The following is a 15,170-nucleotide window of genomic DNA, read 5'->3' as shown; positions in this document are numbered from 1 at the left end:
GTATAATGTATGTTTTCCATATCAGTAGACTATCTTTATGAGAAAAATAGAATGCATGTTCATGTATGAACCTTTCTATGTAGATTATGGAAAGCAATAACTTGTGGTAATATTGTTTAAAATAACACCACGAAAGTAAGTTTGTTTTGTAAACTGATTGTAAGATTACTAATCAATTGAAGTTATATATATTACTCATAAATAGGTCGGGATTTTCTCCCTGTGAGTTCTCATAACCATACTAACCCTGTAAGCCTGATAATGATGTTTTTCAGGCGTCAAAACTGGTAACAACATTTTTCATCCAGGGTCTGTCGACCTTACTGTAGCTAACAGTCGGGATGTGGGATTGTCAGTCCCAACGTATATCTACACACAATTGTCACCGCTCTCCCTATAAGAGACTCTGGTTATAAGATCAAGACTTTTGCCCATACTTAGATAAGTACACAAGAATGACTCGCAAAATAGTTACTCGCATGACGAGTGATAACTGAAAATCTTTTTCGTTTATAACTTAACCTTGTGAAAATAGTTTTCATTTGTTCATTAACTATATATTCATTATAAATAGTAAGTTTGTTTTCATTTTGTTATGAAAACTGTTATGTTCTAACATGTGTGTTAATTGTTTATATCGGCTAAGGGAAAAGATACAGATACTTATGTTTTATTTGATTCTACCGTTCCCAAGTGAATCTTCCAGTGGATCTTCACTATTGGAATACAACTTTGCTTTGTTTGCTTGGCTCCCTATCCATGATTTCTATTGGTTCTTCTAAGAAGATGAGGCTCTCATTATTCTCGATTTCACCAAGTGGGATAACAAGAGTCTCATCAGATAGACACTTCTTTAAGTTGGATACAAGGAAGGTAGGGCGTACGTTACTAAGTTCTTGAGGTAGCCGGGGTTTCCAAGCTACTGGGCCGATTCTAAAGAGAATCTCAAAAGGCCCAAAGTACCTTGGATTTAGTTTGCTAGGCTTTCCGACGCGTATCATGCCCTTCCAGAATGAGACCTTCAATAGGACGAGGTCACCAACCTGAAATTCCAAGGGTTTTCGTCTTTTGTCAGCGTAGCTTTTCTGTCTATCTCTTAGAGGCTTTTCATCGTTCACTAATGTGTAGAATCTTTTCAGTCGTCTCTCGGATTGTTGCTTTGGAACCATCAACACTTTTGGGTTTTGAATTCAAATTCATTGCAACATTTGGTGATTGTTGCTTTGGAACCTAAATTTGTTTCATGGATTTCGGCTTCATAACAACATTTGATGATTTTTGTGAATAAAGCCGCTTGTTCTTACATTTGATCTTCTTCTTTTTCTTTCTCATGTTTTTGCATCTTGAAGATTTGAATTCATGAACAAACCCATTTTCCACAATTTCAACTTGACAAGTTTGGATCATATCTTTTGGAGTTTGATATTTGTGAATTTCTTGGATTAATGGTTTTCGATAAGGAATCATTCCTTCAAATGAATCACAAGAACAAAAAATATCATCGGTTTGAACTCCAATCGAGAAAAAAACTTTTTCATCTTCATGATAATCAACTTGAATCTTCTTGTCATGAACTTCAAGAAAATCAAGAACATCACATTGAACACCGTAGTCTTGAACTTCAACATACTTAAGAGCATGAAGATCACTTGAGTTTTCAATAAGAGAAATGTATTTGTTATTAAACAAATCTCTTTCTTCTCATTCCTTTTGATTTTCACTCCAATATACCATGTTTAAAGAGATTTCAACCAAGCATTCAATTTTTGAAAGTGGTTGAAAAAACAATCTTTCATGATCATCGTTCAAACCTCCATTAGAAAGCATAGTAACCCATGAAATCAATTCACCTTTCAACAATAAACCATTGAATTGATTTTAGTTGACATTGTATTTGACATCTTCAATGATCACAACCCAAGAATCATAACATAAGTACACCATATTTGATCAATACACAAGATCTTGAGTTTTTCTAGAATGAGAAAGTGATTTTACATGGGTTTTCTAAAGCGAGAAAGCAAAAATTACTTGAATTCTAGTGAAGAAAATAGAATTATGAATAAGAATAAATGAACAATTCGATTTCTAGAATCCGAAAACTCGCTAAAACACGAAGATCAAAAGATAATGAAGAATCACCAAATAAAGAATGTCATCTTGGACCAATTCTTGATCAAATCAAGAACACCAGCTCTGATACCAATTGCAGTGATGTTGATTATGATGACGAATGCGGAATATGTATTGATTTAGTGAATCATACAAGAATCATGAGCATTAAGAACAAAAAAGTAAATAAATCTTGTTTAAGCTCTCATTAGTTTTTAGAAATAGTACAAATGAGTTTGCAATAATTCTCTCTCTAAACTAATCTCTCATAAATGTTCCTTACATAACATGAGTATCACTCACTTCCTTATAAAAGTAAAGATAACTCATTACATATATACAAAGGAGTAAACACATGACATTCAAGAGTGAATTTACACCCTAACAAGAGCTTTTGCAATTGTATCCTCAGTATCATGCATTTGTACGCCTTGGCAGTTAGCCTCTTTCCCTATTGCAATAAATTGGGTCAATTTGAGAGGGGAAAGTAAGAATTATGATCATGCGTTGCAGCAGAGTCATGCCAACTGCTTTTTGTAGAATTTTCACTTTCTACAATAGTGGTTCTGTATGTTCCTTTCCGCTTCTGTATTAGGGGAGCAATGGAAAATATTCAAAGAGCTTTCGATGTCTATGCATACTAAAAATGACATTAAATTATCTGTCAAATCCGCATTTGTTGCAATTACTCGAGGACATTACACATCCGGTTGTTACATTTATACTAATATTTCTTGCTAATATATTTTTTTTTGCTTTTTTAAGTTAAAGATTTCTTACTAATATTTTATTGTTTGTCTAAGTTAAATATTTCTTACAATTATAAGTAAATAATTAAAGCAATTGATCTGTTGACATTAAGGTGTTTCACACTTCTACTCTCATTAGGTTCCATGTTCAAATCTATTACAAATAATTTTTCTATTTTAATGTAAAAAATGTAGCTTCTTGGGGATCGAACTACCGACGACGTCAAGCATAACAATACCATGTTAGCTTATTGTTTTGATCTTAAAGGCTTTTAAAAATTGGTGTTTCCATGAACGTGTAGTGGGATAATATACAAGGATGGAATTCTTTTTGATTTTAACCGGAAGATATAAATAAGAAGGGATAATGACTGGAGAGGGTAACATACTTTTGAATTTGATCACATTTGGTCACTGAATTTTTTTCGTGCTCTATTAACCCTTTAACTTGTTGAATTGTGCAAATTTTCCCCTTATGACCGGGTTTAGCCGGTTTTAAACGGTTTATTGATCCTACGTGTATTTTTTATCTTACGTGGCGAAAGAGGCGGCATGTAGGCCTCGATTTTTCGTCTCCATCTCATTAAACCACACCCCGAAGTCTCATTTGGTCCTTAAACTCGACTAGGTCACAAAATTCTCCATCGATCATTCATCTCCTTCAATCGTTCTATGGCATCATCTCCAAATCCTACTGATCAGAACTTCATTGTAGTGGATTTCCACTACAATGGTCAGTTTGCACCCAATCCCTTAGTTTACTTTGATCCCGACAGAGCATCAGTGCGAGATGCTGACTTCAGTGGGTTTGGGTATGAGCAATTTATGGAATTTCTTCACAAGCTCACCAAATCGAGAAGCAAAGACATCTATTTCTGCCTTCCACAAGAGTCTTTAGGTCTTGGAATTCATACACTAGTGAACGACGGTGATTACAAGGAATTTTTGGATTTGGCGTACGCTTGACAAGAGAATGAATGTATATGTGGATCACCATAATGAACCTATCTTCGACTGGATTGAGGCTGAGGAAAGTGAAAGTGAAACCGAAGACTTAGATGAAGATGAGGATTCAGTTATTCAAGATTCATATTCTGTTGATCATGAAGAAGATGATGCTACCTATCCATTTCCAGCAAACAAAACTGCACATGATAGATTTTTAAACATCCTTTGTGAACCTATAGAGAGTGAAGATCAAGATGATGAATACATGCCACCCCAGTACCCTATGTATGATGAGAGACAGCCATGGGATCAGATGAAACCAATTATAGGTATGCGATTTTGTAACCCTACTGAGCTTAAACATATGTTAAGCAATTATGCAGTTGCTAATGGGTATGATCTATGGTTTGAAAAAAATGACTCTGATAGATTGTTAGTGAAATGTTGCAAAAAGAATAAGTCACCATCTTGCCCTTTCAGACTATGGGCCTCCTGGATGAGTAAAGAAAAGACTTTTCAGATCAAATCTCTAGTGAATGAACATAATTGTTGTAGGGTGTTTAAGTTTGGGTCAATTGTAACTTATAGATGGATAGGGAAACATTTTATGAGTCAAATTATAGAGAACCCAAAAATGAGTGCAAGGAAGATGAAAGCTAAAGTGTCAACAACATTCAACATAAATGTGAGTGTGGGGCAATGCAGAAATGCAAAGAAATTTGCATTACAAGAGATTGAAGGAAGTTTAATTGAACATTATGGAAGATTGTGGTCATATGGTGAGGAAATTATCAGGTCAAATCCTGGGACTACCGTGAGATTGGATGTAGACATCATGCCAGATTCCACAACTTTGTTTTCTAAGTTTTATGTGTGTTTCAAAGCTGTAAGGGATGGTTGGTTAGAAGGGTGCATGCCTGTAATTGGGCTTGATGGTTGCTTTTTCAAGGGTATAGTTAGAGGAGAAGTTCTTTCAGCTGTTGGGAGAGATGCAAACAACCACATCTACACTTTAGCATGGGCTGTGGTATGTGTTGAGAATAAAGAAACATGGAAGTGGTTCATAGATTTGCTTATGGATGACATTAATGGTGGTCTTGGTGCAGGCATTACCCTTCTTTCTGATGGACACAAGGTTAGTACTAGGTCATTTTTATGCTTTTTCACTCATAATGATGTTGTGATTTGTAGGGGTTATTACAAGCAGTTAAGGAAAGATGTCCAGAAGCTGAACATAGACAATGTGCTAGACACATTATGGCCAATTTTAATAAAAGGTTTACTGGTCAACAATACATAAAGTTATTTTGGAGGGCTGTAAGGGCTAGTACTGTGGAGAAGTTCAGAGGTGTAATGGAGAAGATCAAATCTATTGATACTCATGCTTATGATTACCTTATAGACAGAGATCCTACTACCTGGTCTAAGGCATTCTTTCAAGAAGGAAGAGATTGTGATGCAGTGGAGAATGGGGTCAGTGAGAGTTTCAATTCTGCTATTAGGCATGCTAGAAGGAGACCTATAATCACTATGCTGGAGGAGATTAGGTTATTTGTGATGGAAAGGATATACACTCAAAGAGTTGAAGGAATGGAATGGGATTTGCTTATATGTCCAACTATTAGGAAGCGTATAGAAGATCTGAAGGTTAAACAGAGGTAATTATTTTACTTTAATATGCTTATGTTAATTATGAGGATGTGTTATTGATTCACTGATGTTAATATGCTTAAACAGATTGTGGGGAGTTACTCCTTATAGTTATCAAAAGTATGATGTTAGATTCACTGATGTTGCATATGGAGTGGATCTAATTGCAAAGAAGTGTGCCTGTAGAATATGGCAACTTACAGGGATACCATGCTTACATGGAGTGGCAGCAATCTCTTACTTAAATCATGATGCTGAGGCATATGTGTCCCAATCATACACTACTGAGGCTTACCTAAAATGCTACAAATATAGCATTAATCCTCTCAATAGTAGTGAAATGTGGCCAGATGTTCCATACCACAAGCCTTTGCCTCCCAAAAGAAGAAGATTACCTGGTAGGCCATCAGTGAAAAGGAAGAGGGATGCAATTGAATGAGAGTTGAGTGGACCAAGTAGACAGACTGTCTCAAGAAGGGGAAGCATAATAAAGTGTGGTATTTGTAAGGAACCAGGTCACAACAAGAAAAAGTGTCCATCTAACCAACAAAGCAATACATCAGGTGAATATTTTTAAAAACATTACATCATTTGAACAAAGAATTGACATTTTAATTTTTGTTTGCAGTACCAAGTTCATCCAGGGGCAGTGGAGCAGACCCAAGTTTATCCAGGCTTAATGAAGGACCACCACCTACAGCCCAACCACCTCCTCCACCACCACCTGCAGCCCAACCACCACCACCTGTAGCCCAACAACCTCCTCCACCACCACCTGCAGCCCAACAACCTCCTCCACCACCACCTGCAGCCCCCATGCCAAGAAGAAGGGTCCCAGTTAGTAGAAGTGGAAGGAGGAAATATTCTGAACGGATTATCAAACAAGCATTAAGGAGGTAGATACCTGGGGTTGGGAGCAATGCAGATAACCCTTCAGTTATTGATTAATTTAGTGGGTGTGTAGTGGGTGGGTAGGAATATCTTTTGTAAGGCAGTTGTGATGTAAAGACAAAGTAGTAGTCTTTTTATTATGCTTTTCTATGGTACTATCAAGTAGGTGTATGGGCACATGGTGACCCTTCTTTTGTCTATCCAGGAATCTTTTGTGTTACCTAGAAACTACTTTTGTGTATGCAAACAAAAACTTATTTAATTTTGAATATTAATGGAGTATTACAATGAATCCAACCACCACATTCACTTACTTTTTTATTATATGTATTTGTTATATGTATGCTACTTTGTGATTCCATTCCAGTCAAAACTAATTCTTTATATGCATGCTACTTTGTGATTCTATTCCAGTCAAAATCAAATATGTATTCATTGTTATATGTATGCTTCCTTATGATTCCATTCCAGTCAAAAATATTTCTTGGTGATTCCATTCCAGTCAAAGTTACTTCATTCCATTCCAACAAGAAGTTGAGATAATGGCTCCATTCTTTGTGATTCCATTCCAATGAAAGTTAATATGTATGCAGTTAATATGTATGCTTCTTTATAATTACATTTTCCATTACAATCAATGTTACTTCATTCCATTCCAACAAGAAGTTAAGATAACAACTCTATTCTATTCAAACAACATCTTTCAATACATCATGTGACTTCATTTCATCATATACACGATGATCAGAAAAAGAAATCCAATGGTAAACTTATATATTTTCTCCTTCATTGCAATGGCATCAGAGTACTTTTCCTTCTTCATCTGTTCCATGTCTTCCTTCACCTTCTCCACTTCGGTCTTCAATGCTACTAATTCAGCTTTCATTCCCTCCACCACTTCCATTAGAGGCATCTGTACAAGTTCTACATGCAACCATTTCCAATATTTGCATTTACCCTTCCACAATAAAATTTCAAAGTGAGATTTCAAATCTGGAATAAATGAATCAGAAAAGAGGGAAAATTTAAGTGAAATTGCTTACCTCATTGCACACCATGAAATGCCTCCCTAGATTCTTTGGTGTTGTTGATGTTAGAATACGTGCAGGGAACCCACAATCACAAGTTTTTGGATCATTCACTGTGGATTTCTTGCTTGATCGATTGAGGGAGGATGAGATGCTGTATGAGGAAGCCATCAGGTATTAGGGCAACGGGGTATTAGGGCACAATAAATGAACAACAAACGCCCCTCCTTTAATAACAAGAACCCTAGATGCCACGTAGGATCAAAACTGACACGTAGGATCAATAAATTCATTGAAACCGGCAAAAACCAATCAGAAGGGGAAAATTTGCACAATTCAACAAGTTAAAGGGTTAATAGAGCACGAAAAAAAGTTCAGTGACCAAATGTGATCAAATTCAAAAGTATGTTACCCTCTCAAGTCATTATCCCTAAATCAAAAGAGTAAAAAAAACATGTAATAGAATCATTCAGGCTGATCCAAGAAATAATTCACCTGCCTAAAGACTGGCCAGTTCAACTCAAAACCTAATTTAGTTAAAAAAAAGAGAGAACAAATCATACTTTAGAAAATAAATACTTGGAATCGAGTTTCTAATCGACAAATAAACACTTCATCAGCTCTAAAATGGATAAATTTGTTTAATGTGTAAGAAACAATAACACAACAATGTATGTAGAGGCAAAATTCATGAAGTAGATAGAAAATTCATTGGATATTTGAATCACCTTCATAGAACAGATGCAACTTAGCGTATTATTGATTTGGTGACTGTTAGAGGGGTCACCTAAACTCATCTACTTGAATTCTTTCCTTTCTTTCAACATTGCCTTGAGCAAAACCCATCTAATCTGGTACAGTAACCATATAAGGCCATTTGTTTCCTAATTAGAGGACCAAAAAAGTATTATTGAAATTTCCACACGCCACTCTTAAAATTTGCTAATGGTATTCAAAAATCATCATTGAACTTTCATCAAATACATGGCGTGCACTCAATGACGCTAGATAACAGATTCCGACAAATTCAGCTTGAAATCAAACCCTACCAGTTAAGTGCCCTAATTTATGTTGGTTTGCCATGGAAACAATCAGAATAATAATTGGAATGTAATAGGTAGATATGGATATGTAAATTGGGATGTCTTTATGCAAAAGTTGATGGGTTTTAGCCATAAGAACTTTCCTATGTGCGCATGCAAAACCCTAATGTTTGGATCTAGGCTTTCTAATTAAACATGCTATGAATCCAAGACTTCTAATAACTATTTAAGCTAAATAACAACATTGAAACAGATTTAGAATCATACCTTTGAATTCCTTGTTGACCTTGTTGTCTTGGAGCTTCTAGAGTCACAAATGTCACTCCTCTAATGGCTTACAAACACCACAAGCAAAGAGGATGATTTAGGAGAGAGGAGAGGGGATGGAATTCGACCAGAGGTTATCTACTTTTTGGTGAAGTTCCGAATTCCATCAGCCATAGGGTCTATTTATACTTGTAGACTCCTTAAGGGTTACAGTTTAAACCCAATTGGATAATCTTCTCTTAAGGCTATCCAAATCATTTCCTTAGATAAGCAATGGACGATTTTAGCTATCCTATAGCTTCTAGAATTCGTCCCTTGTATATCTATAAGGATTTACAGTCTAAAGTTTAACTATCAAACAATTGACAGTTTATACCCTCTTATTTAATTAATCTCTTTAGGTCACCAAATTAATTCAAATTAATTCTATGACTTATATTAATCAAATAACAATATATTATTCTTTATATTATTCTCATAATATATTAATAATATTTACTCTCTCTTAATAAATCATCTTATCAAGTTGCTATGGTGAAGATAACCCAAAAGGACCATGCACAACCGGGTCAAATACTTGCCTAATATAGTTTTAGCCTTAGACACTATTCCAACAGTCTCCCACTTGGATAAGTATAGTAACTATATGCACAAATACAATTCGGTTTGCAATCATAGCTCTCAAAGATGCTGTCAAACTCTGATCTAATCAATCTTGTCCTTTAGATAAGGGATCTTACAGTCCTCTGTTAGATATCATGCTGACAATCCTATGGAATGGTTAGTCAAACATTTAGGTTTCTCGATCTCTGATTTATTCGACATCAAACTTAATTGAACACATCAACTCAGTTCTGACCGGGCCCGACACATAAGTCAAATCAAATCATCGAGCGGCCGAGATATCGCTTTTACCTTCTTAGATAAAAGTTACAGATAAACTTCGACTTATATGCATTTACTTATTCATTAACCAACTATACACAACAATGCGTTTTATAACACCGAGTTACTGATGCGTTTTCGCATTATCAACGTACAATCAATTAACAAATAACAAACCATATATCTAGGTTTTAAGACTATATGATATTATCGTCTTGCGATCACCCTTTTATATCTTATTCCATAAGGTGATTCCAGCAAGCGCGGGTTTGTTCCAATGCTCAAAACCAGTTCATAAGCACTCATGAACGTTGCAGCAATCCTTTGCTATGTCTAACGCCATTTAGACAATCTACACACCAATTCATGACAATCTTCATTCATATCTACTTCCAACATATGACCGATTGTGGACAATTTGAACAATTCGATTATTCCTAATAAACTCAATTATTCTGGAAGTCAAAACATGCAAAGTGAAACAATAGTTAAACAATTAACATAAGATAGTAACATTACTCATAAATAAAACTCCTTTATTTAATCATCAAATGTTAATTACATTTACCTATTACACGTTTCTAATACTAACTAATCTATGCTAATATCATCCTTCAGCCCAATACTCCTAGCATGCTGCAAGTGCTTAACCCTACTCAGTCCCTTCGTAAGCGGATCTGCTGGGTTATCTTCTGATGATATCCTCTTCACTATGAGTTGTCCTTCTTCTACACGATATCTAATGAAATGGTATTTTCTGTCGATATGTCGTGATCTACCATGATCCCTCGGTTCCATGGTCAAGGCAACCGCTCCTTCGTTATCACAGAAAATCTCTATGGGCTCCTTTATGGCAGGTACAACTCCAAGATCACCGATGAAGTTCTTCAGCCATATTGCCTCCTTCGACGCTTCGCTCGCTGCAATATACTCTCATTCGCACGTTGAATCAGCTACGGTTTCCTGCTTGGAACTCTTCCATGTCACTGCTTCACCATTTAGGGTAAAGACCCAGCCCGACTGCGAACGGTAGTTGTCCCCGTCGGTCTGAAAATGGGCGTCACTATACCCTCGCACCTTACAGTCATCACTCCCTCCGAGGACTAATAAGCATTCCTTCGTCCTCCGAAGGCTACATCAGGATTCCCTTGTGCTCTGCCAGGATTCCCTTGATATCTGCTAACCATGCTCAAAGCGAAGGCTACATCAGGGCGAGTAAAGTCATAGCGTATATGATTGAGCCAACTGCGGAAGCATATGGAACTCGGCTCATTTCTGCTATCTCAGCTTCGGTACTCGGACTTTGAGTCTTACTCAACTGGGCATTACTTTGTATCGGTAATTCTCCCTTCTTTGAGTTCTCCATACTAAAACGTTTTAGTACCTTCTCTAAGTAAGTGTTCTGACTAAGTCCAATTAGTCTCTTACTTCTCTCTCTTACTATCCTTATTCCCAAAATGTAAGAAGCCTCTCCGAGGTCCTTCATAGCGAAGCACTTCCCGAGCCAGGACTTAACCTCCTGCAGAGTCGGCATGTCGTTTCCTATAAGTAATATGTCATCGACATATAGAACGAGAAAGCTTACTATACTCCCACTGGCTTTGACATATACACATGATTCATCTTCGCTTCGTACAAATCCAAACTCTTTGACTTTCTCATCGAAACAAAGATTCCATCTGCGAGATGCTTACTTAAGTCCATAAATGGACTTCTCAAGCTTACACACTCTATTCGGATGCTTCGAATCCACAAACCCCTCTGGCTGAGCCATGTAAACATCCTCAGCCAACCTTCCGTTAAGGAAAGCGGTCTTGACATCCATTTGCCAAATCTCATAATCATGAAATGCGGCAATAGCTAGCATCACTCTAATAGATTTTATCTTCGCAACTGGTGAAAAGGTCTCATCATAGTCAACTCCAGGAGTTTGAGTAAAGCCCTTCGCAACCAATCACGCTCTATATTTGTGTACTTTTCCATCCACGTCGGTCTTCTTGTTGAAGATCCATTTGCACCCAACGGTCTTACGTCTGGATACACTATCAACCAAATTCCAAACTTGGTTATCATACATGGATTGGATCTCGCTATTCATTGCCTCTTTCCACTTTGCAGACTCCAGGCCTGCCATGGCTTCCTTAAAGCTATTAGGTTCATCAAGGTTTATTAGTGTACTATCACTAATATACGTGTCCCCTTCGGTAGTAATATGAAAACCATATAACTGGGGTTGAAACCTAACTCTTTCGGAACGTCTAAGAGGTAACGATACGTCAATCGGTTCAACCGGAGTTTCCTCCTCGGGTTGAGTGCCAGCGGTAGAGGTTCCTTCATTTATCGATTCTTGAATCTCTTCAAGGTCGATTTGCCTCCCACTGTCTCCTTGGCTTATGAGTTCTCGCTCTCGGAAAACTCCTCTCCTTGCTACGAAGACTACATTGTCCTTCGGTCTATAGAAGAGATATCCAAAGGATGTCTGCGGGTAGCCGATGAAAATACATCGCTCACTTCTAGGTTCGAGCTTGTCGTGAGTATCTCGTCTTACGAAAGCTTCACAACCCCAAACCTTGATATGTGCCAACGAGGGAGCTTTCCCTGTCCACATCTCGTGAGGTGTTTTGGCAACCTTCTTTGTAGGGACTCGGTTAAGGATATGGGCGGCAGTCTCTAAGGCATACCCCTAGAAAGAGATTGATAGTGAAGCACGACTCATCATAGAGCGAACCATATCCAATAAGGTTCAATTACGCCTTTCTGCCACACCATTCAATTGTGGTGTCCTAGGACGCGTCAATTGCGAAACTATTCCACACTCCTTGAGATAATCGTGGAATTCAAGACTTAGGTACTCTCCTCTTCGATCGGATCGAAGCATCTTGATCTTCCTGCCCAATTGATTCTCCACTTCATTCTTGAACTCTTTGAACTTTTCAAAAGTTTCTGACTTTTGCTTGATTAAATAGATATACCCATATCTACTATAGTCATCGGTAAAAGTCACGTAGAAGCGGTTCCCATCCTTCGTGGTTGATCTAAACGGTCCACATACATCGGTATGTATTAAGTCCAAATAAGAAATAGCCGATATTGATGTTTCTATCATGGTGTTCTTGGTTCAAGAATTAAAATGCACCTTATTATTATCTATCATCGGCCATAAACAACTTTCAATATTATATTTTTATTCAAGTTTGAAAATCAATTTTTTACATCAATAACTTTTATTTGTTTATTAGATTTACTATGTTTGTTAAAAGGTATCTAACCAAAATATATATAAAATTTTAAAACCGCATCGTCAAATAATGTTTTTAATATTTTTAATTATTTATGATTGATTGAAATTTGTTAATTATATTTAATATCAAATAATCAACTTTTATGAGACAATATATATTACGACAAAAAAAGATACATAATTCTAAAATCCATAACGAAATGAAAATTTTAAAAGAAGGTAGGTGGTAATGGCACATCAGACATGTATTCCTTTGGACCAAAAATATGAACTATTTTTTTTAAAAGTCAGGGTTTTATTTATTTATGTTATTGAGAAATATTGATCAGAAAAATAGCTTATATAATGATATTAGACTATAAGTGATAACATTGAACAAACGTGTTATTCAGACAGTTATCATATCTGAAAGTAATATTGTAAACCAAACTTTTATTCTAAAAACGTGTTTAATCCTTCTGAAGAAAACAATTTCTTCAAATTTCAAAGAAGACAATTTCTGTTGGTCGTATCCTTTGCTAAGGTCTACAGTCCTCCGCTCTACCAACTGAGCTAAAGTCGGTCTTTTCCTCAACGTTTCGTAGATAGATAGAGATTTTTAGTATATGTTATTTTAACTTATCACTCGTATAGTACACGAGTTTTGACCTAGTTTGCAAATAAAATTGACTTGTGAGTAGTTTCTCCTTTGTATTCAATAAAAACAATGGTCTATTTTACTATTTGGTCCAAACATATATGGGCCAGGTCGAAAAAAATATAATAAATATTCAAAAAATTGTCATTTATTTTTCACTATAGATGTGTTTAATTTGTAATAATAAGCAAATCAAATTGTTTATCTTTTTAATTAATTTGAATTTGAACCAACTTTAAATCCTAAAAAACATTTAGGTACTAATTTCTTTTATATATATATATATTATATAACCCATAAATTTTGGCCCCCTGAGATGGGGTGATCGGCAGTCGTCCGGATTGTCCACCTTCTGGACCGGCCGTGTATAAAAGCCAACAAACTTGATGTTAATAAATGAGAGAAAAAAAATGAAATTAAAACCCGAATGATTATCAGGTAAAATGCAATTGTCTCTGAAACAATGAATCAATGAGAACGTTTGTAACCATAATACATGTTTTTTAGAAAACATAGGCCCCCAAAAAGTAAACAGCCATAAAGACTGAAATGATTATTTTTGTTACATGCCAACCATCTTAAACGACCGAGATTTATCAAAAGTCATATATCCTTATAGCATACTTCGTATTTTTGAATACCAATTGTAGCTTTTTTAAGTATTACTTAAGATTCTCGTCGTAGGTCTTAACCTTATACTTATTCAACAATGTTCCTACTTCATCAGTAAGTCCAAAAATAATTTAGTGTGGTACGTAAGTAGTCAATAATTAATATAGCCATGCTTAACAAAATATTGACCTCCCACAATCGTCGAATTAAATAAGGAAAACTAGATATTATCAACTTTAGAAGGCATTATCAAACATCGCCTCCATGCCTTGTCTCCATGATCAATACTATTATGAACTTTTCTCTATAAAAAGCTAAAAAGGAACATAAGCCCCAACATCCTCGCTCCAATGGCTGGAACAAATCTTTTACTGAGAACAAAGATCGTATCATTGTGTAATCCATGTTCATTTCTAATATTATATATTTCCTAAAACACTCATAGCATTACGTCCGAATACAATGTCGAATAAACAAATATGAAATCATATTCGAAAAGGCATTTATGCAAAATGATGAAGTGTAATAGATGGTTAGGTTTGTAGTGTTATCATTTGTAACTGTGAATAAATTCCTTTAGGCATATTCTTAAGTAAATCTCCCACATCATCATTTCGATATGTTCACCACTTGTTTCAAGAATTTGGAACACATTCCTCTTGTTTTGCCCCTCCATATCTCCAGTTGTAGAGACAACTTGCATCAGTCTCGTACCCTTTTCCCAACAAAATCTATACAAAATGTTCATATAAATATATAATCCATGTTCCTAATCCGTGAGTTTGTGCCATATGTTTCATTGTGCCAACACAGCTATGATGTTAATCATTCTTTTTACTTTAATTTTTTCATAAAATTTTAATATATAGGGTTTTTTTTATACACACTTCATTCTCTTTTCATTCTACACTCCATTCTTTTTTGACATACTTTGAATACTTTTCGTTGAAAGTCAATATTCTTTTATTTTTAATGTTTTCTAAGCATTTTTTAGATTTCTAAGCTTTTTATATAAATATCTAATTATAAATAAATCAAACACACAAAAATCCATACGAATTAATTTTACACTATTATCTTATGAAAAGTATATATTCTTTTATAATA

General features: G+C 35.7%; 1 protein-coding gene across 1 annotated transcript; it reads left to right on the top strand.

Annotated features, from left to right (window-relative positions):
- Positions 1-3,834: 3,834 nt before the first annotated feature.
- Positions 3,835-6,359, top strand: LOC111896540 (uncharacterized). The gene is made up of 4 exons (XM_052771191.1): positions 3,835-4,944; positions 5,001-5,467; positions 5,547-5,857; positions 6,088-6,359. The coding sequence occupies exons 1-4, from the start codon at positions 3,835-3,837 to the stop codon at positions 6,357-6,359; spliced, it is 2,160 nt and encodes a 719-aa protein (XP_052627151.1).
- The last annotated feature ends 8,811 nt before the right edge of the window (positions 6,360-15,170 follow it).

This window comes from Lactuca sativa, chromosome 4 (assembly GCF_002870075.4).
Source record: "Lactuca sativa cultivar Salinas chromosome 4, Lsat_Salinas_v11, whole genome shotgun sequence".
NCBI lineage: Eukaryota > Viridiplantae > Streptophyta > Magnoliopsida > Asterales > Asteraceae > Lactuca > Lactuca sativa.
This window is presented reverse-complemented; position numbering and strand designations above follow the sequence as displayed.

Coding starts and splice junctions, on each gene's coding strand:
- LOC111896540 (XM_052771191.1), top strand. CDS start 3,835: ATGAATGTATATGTGGATCACCATAATGAACCTATCTTCGACTGGATT. Junction 4,945..5,000: donor TTCTTTCTGATGGACACAAG/GTTAGTACTAGG, acceptor TGTGATTTGTAG/GGGTTATTACAAGCAGTTAA. Junction 5,468..5,546: donor GATCTGAAGGTTAAACAGAG/GTAATTATTTTA, acceptor ATGCTTAAACAG/ATTGTGGGGAGTTACTCCTT.